The 15,385-nt window shown below is 39.4% G+C and overlaps 1 protein-coding gene across 1 annotated transcript; it reads left to right on the top strand.

Annotated features, from left to right (window-relative positions):
* Window positions 1–6,172: 6,172 nt before the first annotated feature.
* Window positions 6,173–9,459, top strand: ran (RAN, member RAS oncogene family). Its single transcript, XM_083891331.1, has 7 exons — window positions 6,173–6,245; window positions 7,170–7,227; window positions 7,308–7,392; window positions 8,303–8,428; window positions 8,512–8,699; window positions 8,784–8,954; window positions 9,091–9,459. The coding sequence occupies exons 2-7, from the start codon at window positions 7,195–7,197 to the stop codon at window positions 9,133–9,135; spliced, it is 648 nt and encodes a 215-aa protein (XP_083747457.1). The 5' UTR covers window positions 6,173–6,245; window positions 7,170–7,194; the 3' UTR covers window positions 9,136–9,459.
* The last annotated feature ends 5,926 nt before the right edge of the window (window positions 9,460–15,385 follow it).

Raw genomic sequence — 15,385 nt, 5'->3', positions numbered from 1 at the left:
TTCTGGCCTCCTCTGTGATCAAGTTCAACACTCCTGCTCTAAATCATTATTTTGTCAATCAAGCTGTAATTGATGAATATTACTTTTAATTTTATATTAAAATATACACTACCGTTCAAAAGTTTTGGGTCACTTGGAAATGTCCTTATTTTTGAAGGAAAATCTCTTTTTTTTTCAATGAATATAACAATAAATTAATCAGAATTCACTCTATACATTGTTAATGTGGTGAACGACTATTCTAGCTGCAAACGTCTGGTTATTCATTTTGAATAAAATTCATTATTTTTAATCTTGTCAATGTCTTGACTGTATTTTCTATTCGTTTTGCAACTATTTTAATGAATAACAGAGTGACTTTTAATGGAAAACATGGCAAAATTGTATAGGTGACCCCAAACTTTTGAACGGTAGTGTTCAACATAGCACAATTATGAAGATTTCTGTGTTTCTAATCACACAGGAGGGTGTACCGTTGCAGAAAAACAGGTCCCAGACACGAAGCAGAGTGTTGAATGGCAGGTGGCGCGTGAAGAGACACATCAGCCAGTCGGTGGCGAACATGAGCGGCTCCACTCCATGGTGCTGTAGGTGCCTATGCGCTGCAGGACATGTCCTTCTCAGGACCCAGGTCAACATGCCAGCATCAAACAGGACTCCCTCCTGCACAATGTATTGGCAGCAGGTTTTTACAGTGTCAGGCATATATTGTGTGTTTTGCGTGGAAATGTGCGTGTCCTCCTCACCAGTAGAGGGCTGTAGTAACCAGGCAGGTACTGCTCACTGATCTGCACCAAACACCAGAAGGCCTCCTGTCCAGAGTAACACCAGGTGACATGATTTTATTATTATTATCCATTTTATTACCGTATAACTCCCATGGTAGCTATTCCTCAGAAGGTAGATGCAGCAAACACTCGTACTAAATTTAAATGAAACGATTTTAGATGAGTTTGGGTCCTTATTTGACAAGAGTTCAGTCCTGTTACCTCAGCAGGCATGTTCATCAGCAGCACTGCAGCCACGGGCCCCTGTGCCTGGCAGTAACCCTCTTCTGGTTGGAACTGAGTGAAGGCTTTCAACACCCGGAACAGACCACGCTGCCTTCACACACAGTCCACAATAATCAGTCACAGTTTGGCAACAAGTTGTTAGAATGTTACAATACCTAAAGCTTCAGTGCATCACTTTTTTGTTCTTGTTTATGTCATTGTTCTGCCTATGTTTGGTCTGTGTCAGAAATGATGTTATATTATTGGTTTGCTGTGTGCCCTACATCGGAAAAACTTTTAAACTGCTAAATAACTCCATATTCTGAGCAGGAGAATTTACTTCTGAAGTGTTATGTGGGCTCGCCGTGGGCGTTTTTTCAGTCATATCCAACCTGTTTATAGCTGCCTCGCTGTTCTACACGAGGTCTAGACAAAGAGAGTTGAGTGGAGCTGCTTAATCAGCATTGTGTGCACTCGTTTTGATAAAAACATATTTGACTGTAATGGACACTTTCTTATATTTAAACATTATGCACTACATATTTATATGTTATCAGCATCGATTATCTTCTCTGAAACATGAAATTAAAGATGGGGTTGGTGTTACAGAGATATAACTGCTGTACTGTCCTGTTGCTGTTAACTTTTCAAGAAGTAAAAAAATATGTCTTACCCATGTCCATCCTTGCAGAGGAACATTTCATGGAAGGGGAACTGTCGGCCCAGGTCTCTTTCAATCACATCCACCCAGCTCTGCAGAGCCGGCTGGGAGTCCAGCGACTGGGACCAAAATGAAAGACATTCAAGGGGTAAATGTCAATAAATATGATGTAAATTTTGATATTAAAGAATTAATAGGAGCAGGAGACAGAAAATGTGTCATGCCCTGTGTACAATCTTAGAAATAAGGGTTCCAAAAGGGTCCTTCTACAAGGGCTGAGGTTCTATCTGGAACCATTTGCTTCTGAAAAACCCTTTACAGAAGAAAGAATTGTTCAAGGGTTCTTAGTAACACTAATGGTTCCAGTAAGAACCATTTGATCCAGCCGACAAGCTGAAGAACCTTATATGGTTCTACTTAGCACTTAGTTTTTCTAAGAGTGTACACGAGGTTGGTCAGTTCTCCCACCTTGTAGAGGTTTTCGTTTTGTTTCATCCTGTCGGAGGCTGCACACAGCAGAGGCCAGCACTTGGCCCTCAGTGACGCAGGGATGCCTTTTTGACACTGCACTTTGACCTGAGGAACAGAGACGCAGTATCAGCCCAGTGTAGTCATCAACATGACAACATGGTTCTCTGGTTATTTACAGTGGGGAAGCATGGGTATCATTATCTATTCTATTCTAGTGTCCTGGGGACCCACAACCCTACTAATTGTTGTGTGTCACACAGCACACACAGGATTGAACCACCGACCTTCTGGCCCAATTCCTTTCCTCTTGGCCTACCATGGTTCTGCTCAAACCTGATAACAACACATTCATGGGAATCAGGTATGTTGGAGCAGGGAAGCATATAAAACATGCAGGGTAACGGGTCCCCAGGAATAAGATTAAGAAAACCTGGTTCCACTAAATCATGACGCTGTGAACCAGGAGTCTGAAACTGAAGCTCAACTATCAGTCATTTATTCACTGCCTTGATATTGTCTTAGATGGGACACACCTTATGGGTCTTCTTCAACAACATGTGATCCCATTGGAGAATGATGTTGATCCACTTGGTCTCCCTCTGCCTGACCAGCTCAGGTGATGGACCCACACTCCTGACACAAAAACACCAGTTAACTTTGTTGTTGTTTGAAAAGCAGTGCTCTGAAGAGCAAGACAGGAAACAGGAAAACCACACGTTAGCAGCCTGATGTCTCCATGGCAACGGATCAGGATGTCACCTCTAAAGAAAGTGTGAGGACAACAGGTAGCTGTGTGTTCAGATGTTTTTTTATCTACTAACTAACTAAGTCAAGTATATTTTAAAGTATTGTGTCATTGACAGACAATTTTGTGTTTCATAGGACTTAAAGCTGCTGCAGAGAGAACGGCTCTCTGCAAACCAGACGATTGTTCTTTCATGTGTCTTCCTCCTCATTTAATTAACTGAAAGGTTTGAAATTTGCTCTGTATAAACAAAGCTTTCTTGCACGTATTTTTGTTTTTGCTCTGCATGTTTACACTATATGACCATCAAGTTTTGGACATATAAATAAATATAAAAAGTTTTTTAAAGGTGCATTATGTAATAAATCTAAAGCAACTGGCCATAAAATCCTCCTAATATGTCCCAAAGACTCAGGAATAATGTTCATATAACAAACTGAACTCACCAACAACAACAGTACAGCCAAAATATTTGCATTAAAAAAAACATTTTGCAGACTGCAAATCATGTTTATGTTTTGAAATCATGTTTTGGCATGTGGCGCCACCTACCGCCGTCTACCAATCATTGCAGTCAGTAGAGTCTCAGCTGCCGAGCAACCACGGGTTGCCAGTTACGTTAGAAAACGAAACCTAAAAGACCTTGGTATCTTGAATTTGAATGTAGTAACCGTTTTTGGCCACATTCTTACATATGGCACCTTTAAAGGTCTGAAAGCACAAGCGGCTTACGAGTATATGATGAATTTCTCACCAATAGATGTGTTCACAAACATTTCACAAACATTTTTTTATCATTAAAATTAATAAATCTTAGATTTGATTATCTTAATATTGTGTTTTTTTGTTGTCTTTTCAGTTTTCTAGATATCGCATATGCATTTTTTATATGTGAGGATTTCTTGAATGATTTTAAGACACATTTTTTATCATTTTAACAGCCACCATCTCTTTCAATAAGAATAGCCGGTCTTAATAACAATCACAGTAACAGTAGATGAGCACATATGTGGTACTGCTCACCCAGCTGTGGATCCATTGGTCAGAATAAAACCAAACCGGTCTGTCTCTGGTTCCAGACTGAGCTCTGATTCTTCATCAGATCCAGAGCCGTCCTCCTCCTCACAGAGGTTCTTCTGCGCTACACTCAACATCTCCCTTAAAGAGAAGAAGACATTCTTATTCACCATGTGACTGTCACCTGTATTGCCATCATCATATTAAACTTGTATGCGACTTCACAAAGCTGTAGAGATATCAGAGATGTTCAATCCCTGACAAACCCTTGATAGTACTAATTTATCAGTCTGTAAAGATGTTGTCTCATAACAGAAATACACAACGCATCAATTTAAATGTAAACGGTTTTACCACTTCCTTTATTAAAGCCAGGTCTCAGGAGAGTTTTTGTTCAGTGTGAGCGTAAAGCGTACCAAGTCTACTTCCTAATCTTAAACTACAAACATAAAAAAAAAACCCGCGTGGACAGTTGTGAAAACATCTTGGAATAAGCATTTAATTGGATTTACCTTTTACATTTCTGTCATGTTGGTTCACTCGCTGCTGAAGAGGTGAAGTGTGAGATGCTCCTCCAGTGACTTCCTCCCTCTCTCTCTCTCTCATGTTCATTTGTTCTCTCTGCCTCTGCCTCCCCCTTTTGTTTGTCCTTCCCTCATCTATTACAAATACACGATGCCTCACATATCAACTTCCCTCTGTCAAAACATGCCTTCGTACATGTTTTGACAGAGCAGGAAAACGGACTATTTATGGATTTAAGTCGATTGCTCAGACATGAATGTAACATAACGTCAGAGTTTGTGATGATCAATATAATAGGATTTGCCAATTGTGCCCTTTTAAGTGCTTCCTCAAAATGATTGCTAGTTTTGGTTGCAGGAATGTGTGCTTTTTGGATCACAGACTTGACAGAGGTGAGGTGTTCTGAATATAAAGACAAGCTGAATGCTGCTACCATTATCTGAGGCTTCATGAACAGGAACCACATTGAGCTGAATGACAAATCACTGAAACCATTATCAGGGAAAAACCATGACGCGATGCTGGTTCCTACTTCATATGTTAGAAGTTACTGCATTTCTCTTGTGCGGCAGTACATTTGATTATGTTGCCATCCTTTAATTAAAGGTCAAGTGTGTAAGATTTAGGTGAACTTATTTTCATTTGGTAGAAACAGAATATAAAACAATTGTGCTTGTGTGTTTAATTATGTGTTTTGGTTTGGTTTTAGTGTACCATCATCGCATTGTATGAATCGTTTCCATTACAAAATCACCTCATATTTACCCCGTACTGGACTGAGCCTGATAGACAGGTGCTTGCCAAAGTAATCAAAGGACTCTTGCCTTTGATCACGTTGTCCACAGACGGTCAGAGTCGATCCTTGAATTATTAAGAGATGTGCGGCCTGTCGGAAATTATAAGAAGAAAGACAGGACACAGGAACGCACCATTGAGAGCAAACTATGGTTTTCAAGATCTCCCTGCAACATTCCATGTAAATAATCACAGGTGATTCAGATTGAACAAAATATAGCAAATTTGCTGCCTAGTACTATAGGGGTGTGTGAATGTCAGGGTACCTCCTGATACGATATATGGTCCACGATACCAAATACTCTGATAATCAATACATTGTAAGACAATCATACAGCAATGCATCACGATATCTGTCTCACAGAAGAAATCAAAATGAAGAACAAAGTGCATAAAGTCTATGAATCGAGCACCTTCATTTACTAATTAAAATATTGATAATTGCCATGGCGATATCGATTATCGTATTGCACAAGGGAGGAGGATTTTGACCCCGACTGGGATCCCCTGCTCTATTGTGTATTTAACCCTGATACATACGTGGAATGTTATTATTTAGTTATTCCACGGGTAAATAAATTAATTGTATGTCGTGAAAAAGTTGCAACGTCACAATTTTGAAAGTGGCTTCTTCCTGGTGCCAGACCGTGGTCAGTTGCCTGAATAAAATCAACAAAGAACTTGATGATGATAACATTACCGATATAACATTTACTGATATAAAGGTGTACGTATTTACAAGTGCGAGGTTGTGAGTCCCAACGTTGCATATTTGTGAATTGAGTGATTCAGTCTATGATTAAACCCTTAGTTTTTGAGCTCTGAACCCTGTGAAAGTGTCAACTCATACGTATATGCGTACGTACATAGGCTACATTAGCATAGCTATAGCTAACCTCTGCATGCACTAAAACTGAATGGGCTTTTTTTTTTTTACTGGATCACGTGACAAGGGCGGAAACTGACTCATATATATAGTCCACGCTGAATCTCCCGCGAACGCAGCCATTTTCTGTTTCCTCTCCTCGCAGTACCACCGGTGAGTCTGTGTGTTTTCTTATTGCGGGCAATGCTACTGTTTTCGTTTATGATTATCATGGCGCTCATCAGTGCTTTGTTGTCCCGAAATCTGATGGTAGTTGTGAATATCCGCGTTGCGTTTTAAGGCCATCTTTGTGGGAAACAGTTAACCAAACAGGGCTATTGATTTTTTTTTGCCCCTTGTGCTAAACTGCAGCTAACTGTTAGCTGCAAAGAGAATGGCTTCCATGCCGCGTTGGCTAACACGTTAGCGAGCACAGCCTTTTTCCTCACATCACCGCTTTGTTCTTAAAATCATCTTAAATTCACTTAGTGTATATACGTACTTTTATTGACTAAACCAAACTGTATGCAGTCAGTTACCATTGTATTTCTCTGTCTACCCCCAGTCTCGGTGTGGATCGTAAAGTCTGGCCTCATAGCTCGATTGTTCTAGTCGCAGGCGAAAAATTGCGCTCGCATTTCGATGTGGCGCACTCAAGCGGTTGGGCTGTTAGCTAATGGCTATTTTTGAAAGCGCTGCATTAGTACAACGAATTAGTACAGAAATGTCCGTTTGATCTAAATTCACCATGTCTTAGCACGTGGGTATGAATTAAACCTATTTTATAACAGTCGTAATAATAACGAGAAGTGCACATGTATGTTAGCTTGCTGTACCGTTAGCATGTATGGGAGATGGACATCGTCAGGATATATTTTATATATTTAGTGAATAACTACTGATTGTAACACAAACTTCTTCGACTGGTATATTAATAACTGGGCTCAACGTGTGACAGTTGTCCCACGTTTCGTTTTAACAGCTTTCGTTACTGGACCAGGCTAACACTGCTAGCTCAGTGTTCATAGTTGCTGTCTAACTCGGTAGACGGAAGGATGAAAAACGTGCTAACCGTCCCGCCTTGTCTTGTTCCCCCAGGAAAACCGCAACCACGGCCGCCAATATGGATAAGAATGAATGTGTCGCCTCATTTAAGGTAAGCATTCGCCTTTTCCCGTCTGGTGTTGGACATTTGTGATTGTATTTAACTGGTATTGACCCATCTGTCTTCCATAGTTGGTGTTGGTAGGTGATGGAGGCACCGGAAAAACGACATTTGTGAAGAGACACGTCACAGGAGAGTTTGAGAAGAAATATGTTGGTAAGTACTTGATAACAAGTTAGATGTGTCGTATTTCTAATTTAGTGTGATATAATTGTCGTTAAACAGTGGACACGTTTTGAGCCCTGTGTTCAGATAAGGGTGCAGTGACCCGAATGAAATATCCAGTTTTCCTGACTGATATTGATGTTGTAGTTCGATATGCAATGACATTTAACTTGTTGTTCCATCCAATGTTATGTCAAATATTCAAAATGTGATTGGACAGTACTGCACAACACCACCAAAAGTCACCACTAAATAGCATATGCCATTAGAAAACAAGAATTATTTATAATAGAGATCCATCCATTTTTCTGCCTCTTTATCCTCCTCATGAGGGTCGCAGGTGCTGGTGACAGGCAGCTAAATGCAGATCACACCCCGTCCAGGTTGCCAGTTCATCACAGGGCCACTTAGAGACAAACAACCATGTACTCACTCACACCTTTGAGGGGAACATGGATACACTGGCCCTTGGGTAAACCCAGGTGTAAATTGCTGAGAGTGTGGGATAATCAAAAGTGGAAGTTAATGTTGGCGTCATTTTTTTCCTACCTATTATGTAAATTGTATGTTCACAACATGCATAATACAACTGGAAGAGATGGACAAAAAGTGTTCAACCCCCCAAAACCAGAGTTTTTGTTCATCATTGTGACACACTATCATTCTGTGGACAATTGGAAATTGATGCCAGAAAGGCATTATAAATGAGGCCCTGTAGTCTAATTTCAGCTGTTGGTGAGTGCCATTAAAACAGTTTAGGAGTGGCTTTGCAGTAGCAATGTAACCTGAAAACAGTTTAGATTGAAACCTTCTTTATACTAATGGATCACTTGTCACCTTTCTCAACTATGTTTACTTATGGAGTCATTCCACTGACACTGTTTTTCTTATGTAATTCTAGCTACCCTGGGAGTAGAGGTGCACCCGCTGATCTTCCACACGAATAGAGGACCCATCAAGTATAATGTGTGGGATACAGCTGGTCAGGAGAAGTTTGGAGGCTTGAGAGATGGATACTACATTCAAGGTATTTTATCAAGCATTGGACTTAAATTGTGAAATATCATATGTCAGAGACTAATTTATGAAATGTTAACTTTGCTTCCCCAGCTCAGTGTGCTATCATCATGTTTGACGTCACCTCTAGAGTAACCTATAAGAACGTGCCTAACTGGCACCGTGACTTGGTCCGTGTCTGTGAGAATGTTCCCATCGTCCTTTGTGGCAACAAGGTGGACATAAAAGACAGGAAAGTCAAAGCCAAGAGCATTGTGTTTCACCGCAAGAAGAACCTGCAGGTAACGGGACTCGAAATGATCTAAAGGTTTAAAGTCTTTGTTGGTCTGAGCCATCATGTCTGACACTTTCTGCTCTTCCCATAGTACTACGACATTTCTGCTAAGAGTAACTACAACTTTGAGAAGCCTTTCTTGTGGTTAGCAAGAAAGATGATCGGTGATGCCAACCTGGAATTTGTTGCAATGCCAGCCCTCGCTCCCCCAGAAGTCCTAATGGACCCATCGCTTGCTGCTAAATACGAGGAGGAGCTTCAAGTGAGTTTGACCATACGGGTTAAATGTTGGTTTAGTTACCTTTTGTTAATTAAAATTTTGGCTCTTTTGCATGAGGCTGTTAAATAAAAAAAATCAGCAAGTAAAACAGTGTTTTTTTTGTCTTGGCTTGTTTCAGGTTGCATCAGAAACGGCGCTCCCAGAAGATGAAGATGACCTCTAACATGTTCCCTGGATTTTCTCTCCCCCTCCCGATTGTGGACAGGAAGTTGTTGCCCCTTTACCGTTCTATCCCCTTTCAGATTTTTTTATTTTTGAAGTTTTCTGTTCGTTTTAAAACTTAAGAGATAACTTGGTGGAGAAGTTGTAGTTCTAATTTCACAGTATAAGACACATCCCACCCTAGTGTTGTCGTTAGTATAGCGACATGCTACTCTTCATCATCGAGCACCTTCCACTGCACTTAACCAGCTCACATAATGCTGTTGTATGGTGTACTGGAAACACTAAGGGGAGTAAACTTTGAATAAAAACATTCTCAATATAAGATGTGGGTTTGTTTTTATTATGGACAGCAGTGTTTTGAAGGAAAAAATTGTCAATTGCGCATCAAATGGCCGTTTTTAAAGATATGAAAACTTTGAAAGTATAATAGTGAGCCTACAAATGCAATATCATTAATTATGTTAAAATATGGCGTCACTACAAAAACGATCTCCATTCTGATGCGGAGTTATTGCATTAAATTAGGCACATAGCTCAATAAAATATTAACCCCCCTGTCCCTCAGAACTGTGGAGTGTGAAGACTGCATAACAATGTTGCAGGTACACAAATTGTATTGACTAGTAGAAACATGTCCTCCCCTTCCATTTTGCCAACCACAAAGTAACTGATGCCAAATATTATGAATTATTGTTGACCCTGCGGTCTGCTGTCTCCTTGAAACGGATGGTGAAGAAAGGATACACAACGCACAACAAGGCTACCAGAAGAGTGTCAGTAGTTATTTAATATGACACAGCAGATGGAAAAATCTCCAGAGCAACTGTATTTCAAAGCATGGATTAGAACACCTGTACACAATGTTGGCCACCAGGTGTCAGTCATGTTCAAGGAGCTTTTTACGCTCGGGATTAGAATGTTATTTATATAAGCGGCAGCATGAGTTGTTGCAGACTTTTATATTTACATAGCATATTAATTATCACAATACCACTATTACTACTAATAGCCTTGCAACTGGATCTGGATCCTGCAGCGCAGGAATCACATGTGCCTGCAGAATGAGGACAGGGAGGAAATGCACCAACTAGATGAGAGAAAGAACAAGTTAGTGTTATTTAATAATGTCATATTCATGCCCGGTGTGTGAGTGCACCACAGGCGTTTCCCTAGTAGGTTAAGGGATAATTCAGGTTTCCCTGAGTCAGTCCTAACTATAGGCTTTATCTGAAAGGAAGGTTTTAAGTCAAACACAGGGTGCTCTCCTCCCAAACTGATGCAAGGTGGTAACTACAAAGCCATGTTGCCGTATATCTCTCATTGACGCGACCACTAGTCAGACACTTGCTCCAATGAAAAGTGTCTTTATCATATTGACAAAGTAGAGGACGTAGAGCTTATTAACATTTATGTTGCCAAATGTTGTTTGAAGTAACCCTTCTATGAAATCACAATTAAACCAACCACACATTTATGATGATGCCTGCCTTTTCCAGCCCAGCATTATTCATTGCAGAGGTCTACGGATAATGTACCATCTGGTCTTCTCTGTGAACCCTGTTAGAAATCTATAGAACCTAAAGTTCTGCCATTGTACTAGGTAAATTAGGTACAACTGTTGTTAAAATACAGATGTAATCAGCCTAGGGTAAGGGTATAACCTAACCTAACCTAACCCCATCAACATGGCAGCAATTGCTGCATATGCGTTTAGAAATGTAGATGTGGTCAAGATGATCTCCTGAAGGACAACCCGAGCACTAGAAAGATGATTTAAAAGTGCCATATGTAAGAATGTGGTCAAAAACGTTTACTACATTCAAATTCAAAATACAGAGGTCTTTTAGGTTTAATTTTCTGACGTAACTGGCAACCCGTGGTTGCATGGCACGTGAGACTCTACTGACTGCAATGATTGGTACACGGCGGTAGGTGGCGCTACATGCCAAAACATGATTTCAAAACATAAACATGATTTGCAGTCTGCAAAATATTTTTTTTATTGCAAATATTTTTGGCTGTACTGTTGTTGTTGGTGAGTTCAGTTTGTTATATGAACATTATTCCTGAGTCTCTGTGACATATTAGAGGGTTTTATGGCCAGTTGCTTTAGATTTATTACATAATGCACCTTTAACTCCCTGTGGAAGTGTCCTGTTTGTTAATGAGAGACTGGCTGGTCTGAGTATTTCAGAAATTGCTTCTCTGCTGAGATTTTCACACACAAACATCTGTGAGAAAATACCTTGTCGATGCCAGAGGTCAGATGAGATTTGCAAGACTGGTTCAAGATGATAGAAAGGCAATGATTACTAAAATACACACTGGTACAAACATGATATGCAGTCAACCACCACCACTGAGCACACAGCACACACCACACCTTGAAGCAGATGGTCTTCAGCAGAGAGGATTACAATGGAAGCCACTCCTCACACTTTATTCACTGTTTGTGTTTTACAGGACAGTGACCAGTGAGGGCTATGATGCTGGGTACAAGAAACTTTACCTATATTATGCATTTACATTAAATTATGTGTTTTCCTTTTGTGATCGGGTATGTTTTTGTTATTTGTTATATTATCCAGATTATATTGATCAATTATTGACTTGTGGGGAAAGAAAATCAATAAAAATATATATATCTTGTTTCAGAATCATCATCAACTACTGTGACCAGGGCCGGCCCAAGGCATAAGCGAAACTAAGCCGCTGCTTCGGCCCGGTCACCACGAGAGGACCCCCAAGAGCAAATAACTCAAAAAAATTAAAAATAAAAGTTTGGAATGCTGTAGTCTATGTAGAAATTTTCCCCCCATTTTTACCAAAGCATTTTCACAGTTTTTACATAGTTGTCAGATGTGATTATTTAACTTTATATTTTATTTATAAACCATTTGTATTACATTCCGGGTGCCTCTGTTGATTTACATTATTATTGAAGTATTTGTTTATTTTATTTAATGCTGTGTTTTTTACATATAAAAGTCAAATATTTGTATTACAGGAGTGTATTTTGAATCCCCCCCAAAATATTGTGCACGTTTTTAGATTTTCAGACCTTAATATCTTAATATTTTATTTATAAACCGTTTTGTGTTATGTATTGATTCTCTGTGTCGCCAGTAGGGGGAGTTGCTAATTTTGCCAAATAGGAATTGAAAGATTTTTCTGTAAATCTGCAAATCTGGTGTCTGCGTCCATGCAACAAAAAGTTCTCACATTTCGTCTTACAAGTGTATTTGTATTCGTGACAGCGTGCATAAGCTAGTAGGAGGTTTGATATTCGTTTTCGAAAGATATTTTCTAATTCTGATTGCTGTAGTAGTTGCCAATGGTGGACAGCTACTTACTACAGGTGAAGTTTTGTGAAGTAATGTCGCCATTATTGTGAAACAGTATGAAATTAAATATTCAAAATATTAACCAAAAATCAACAAAAATATATTTGTAAGTAGCTGCCGACCATTGGCAACTACTACAGCAATCAGAATGGGAAAATGTCTATTTGTTGATTGAGAAAATGTCTTTCGAAAACGAATATCCAGGGAATATCAATCCTCCTGCTAACTTATGCACGCTATTCAAGCGAGAGTAGAATAAGTAGAATACCTTTAGTATAGTAGGTGTGTGAATGATCTATAGTCATTATTATTGGCAGTAACAGAGAACCCCAAAATCTAATTTTGCTTCGGGCCCCATGGAGGCTTGGGATGGCCCTGACTGTGACTGTGTGAGGGGAAGTTTAATCGCTGGATGACAGACCGTCGTGTCAGGCAGTGAAGTAGTCATAGAGAGAGTTATTATCCGCACAACACCTGAACGCACCACTGCTGCAGGTGGATCAGGGCGTGGCTTCATCCCTCGCGGACAGGTCACCGTGTGCGCATGTGCGAGACAGAAAAGTGCGTTTCAGAATGATTACTGGTGTCTGTCCACAGTCAGTGCAGAGAGAGAGAGATTATACGACTCCACACAACTGTCGTTTTAATCCCCTGGCCAAGGAGATTTAGCATAGAGAGAGGAAAAAAAACATTGGGGTTTTAAAGCCAGCAGCCATATTGTATGGAAACAGCACGGAAGAGCTCCTCTTGTCAGAAAACTTCGTCTTCCCAGACACCTTTGTCAAGTTTTGTGGAGTTTGATTTTCTTTTTACTGACGGTGGGTTGATGTCGTAGCAGCTAGCCTGCCAGCTGGCTGAGGAATCCAGAGACCGGGACTAGGTTTCGAACCACTTACACAGCATATCCCTTCTGTCGCTTTGGTGTAAAAGGTGATAAATTAACCGAGTGAAAGATGAAGGACCGATTGGAGCAACTCCGAGCGGTAAGTGATGTCCAGGAAATGTCCCTTCCCCCCCGTCAGTGTTGCTTCCCTGTCCGCTTTGGAGAAGAAAAGTTAGGATTACTATAATTTCCTTTTCTATTTCCAGTGATAACAGGCTTTTCATGATAAAAACACATTCCGTATCATCTAATATCGTATCTAATATCACTGTGATGTCATAACTCGTGATGCATGCAGTAGCCTGAAGGTTGGATTTCTAAAAAATATATATAATCGTCAAATATCATGTGTAGTATTGTTATTTTATGTCCACAAAGATGTTTACAACCGCCATTAACTTGTGCCTTCAATTTTCACACAGGAGCTAAACTTATAGCGATAAATGTCAGATATTTAATCAATAAGGAATAGTATTTACTGTTTTTTAAACTACGGAGCCCCCGAAGTGACATGAGAAAAAAGAAAAAAAAACAAAACTTGAAATCTCGAGTTTCAAAGTCGAGATCTCGAGTTTCCAAAAAATTATGAAAAAAACAATACAATTTTTTTTGTCCCCCTTCAGGCAGCCATGTTGATTGTTGAATTTCAGGAATCTTATGTCATTGTTATTGTAAATTCATTATTAAATTAAATTAAATTAAATTAAATTAAATTAAATTAAATTAAATTAAATTGAAGTGCATCTTTGAATAGTAATGTTTAAGCTGCAGTATCAACCGAGGCCATCATTGTTTTCTAATGTGCTATTAAACATTTCCTCAGCTTTAAAAGTGCATCCAATAATGACAATCTGTGTTATTGTGTTCATTGACACTGTCCAATCATAGTAGTAACTGGAGGTTAGGCTTTTATTTATCTGTCTCAGTGAAAAAAATAGAATTCTCCAATTTCACGATCTAAATATTTGAACATGTGTTGCTTCCTTAGGTCCTGGTCACACATGAGTATTTTAAACATGACTTGATGGACTAGGTGATCAATCAGAAGGAAAACGTATAATAATAGTAATAAGAATAATACGGATAATGTTACTTATATGCAGCCATACTTCCAATCAACCTTGAAATTTTAAACCATCATGCACGTCTAAACATTCAAGAATATTGTTATTGCTTCAACATTTCAGCACTAGAACTTCATCATCATTTGTGCACATGTGTATAGAGGAGTGGATGTGTGAAGTTTTTCTTCCCTGTTTTGAAACCATCACACACACACTCACACAGTCAGTTTAATTCTGGGCAGTGTGAACATTTCCTTTCACAATAATCCTGACAAAAAAAAAATAGTGATTCACAAGACTCTTCATTAAGATACCTATAAATCATGAGGTCCTGGAAAGATGCAAGCTCCCTCTTGTGGCACTTCAAAATAAACTACTTGCCTGGTGAGCACAGCAGGATACTCAAGTCACTCATATGGAATTTTAACAATTTTCCCCATTCATGATTAACCTGATAATGGTATTTTAGCATGACCCACACTTTAAGTTGTTCAATCCCTTCTGTTGAAGTTGAAAAATGGGCTGTGTAGCTACTTTTGTGGTGAATTCAACTTTGGCTCAATTCTCCATTCTTATTTCACAGTCAGATTATTGTGATTATTTATTTTAGCAATCAGTTACAATGCACATCCATTTTCTTAAACTTTTTCTTGATTCAAAACTGAGTTCATTTTCAGTCAATGCAGTTGCCACAGGTTTGGGGTGAGGTGTTAATATTGTAGCACACATTGGGATGTGTTGCTATAGTTGCATGACACTGGTTGCCAAATATTTGCCCCTTCAGATGCCTGTATCTCACACACTGTTGGCTTCTCTGCTGCAGACATGGAACACAAGTGCAGACGGAAATCGAAGTGGGTCAGCTGTTTATTTGGAAGTGAGGAATATCTATATAGTTATCCTTGTAAATCAGTTTAACTGTTCTTCTGTCATGAGTGCTGCCATCCCAGTTTATGC

The sequence above is a fragment of the Microchirus variegatus genome (assembly GCF_963457635.1).
Source record: "Microchirus variegatus genome assembly, chromosome: 6".
NCBI classification, from domain to species: domain Eukaryota; kingdom Metazoa; phylum Chordata; class Actinopteri; order Pleuronectiformes; family Soleidae; genus Microchirus; species Microchirus variegatus.
The sequence above is the reverse complement of the archived record's forward strand: the minus strand, read 5'-3'. Positions and strand labels throughout refer to the sequence as shown.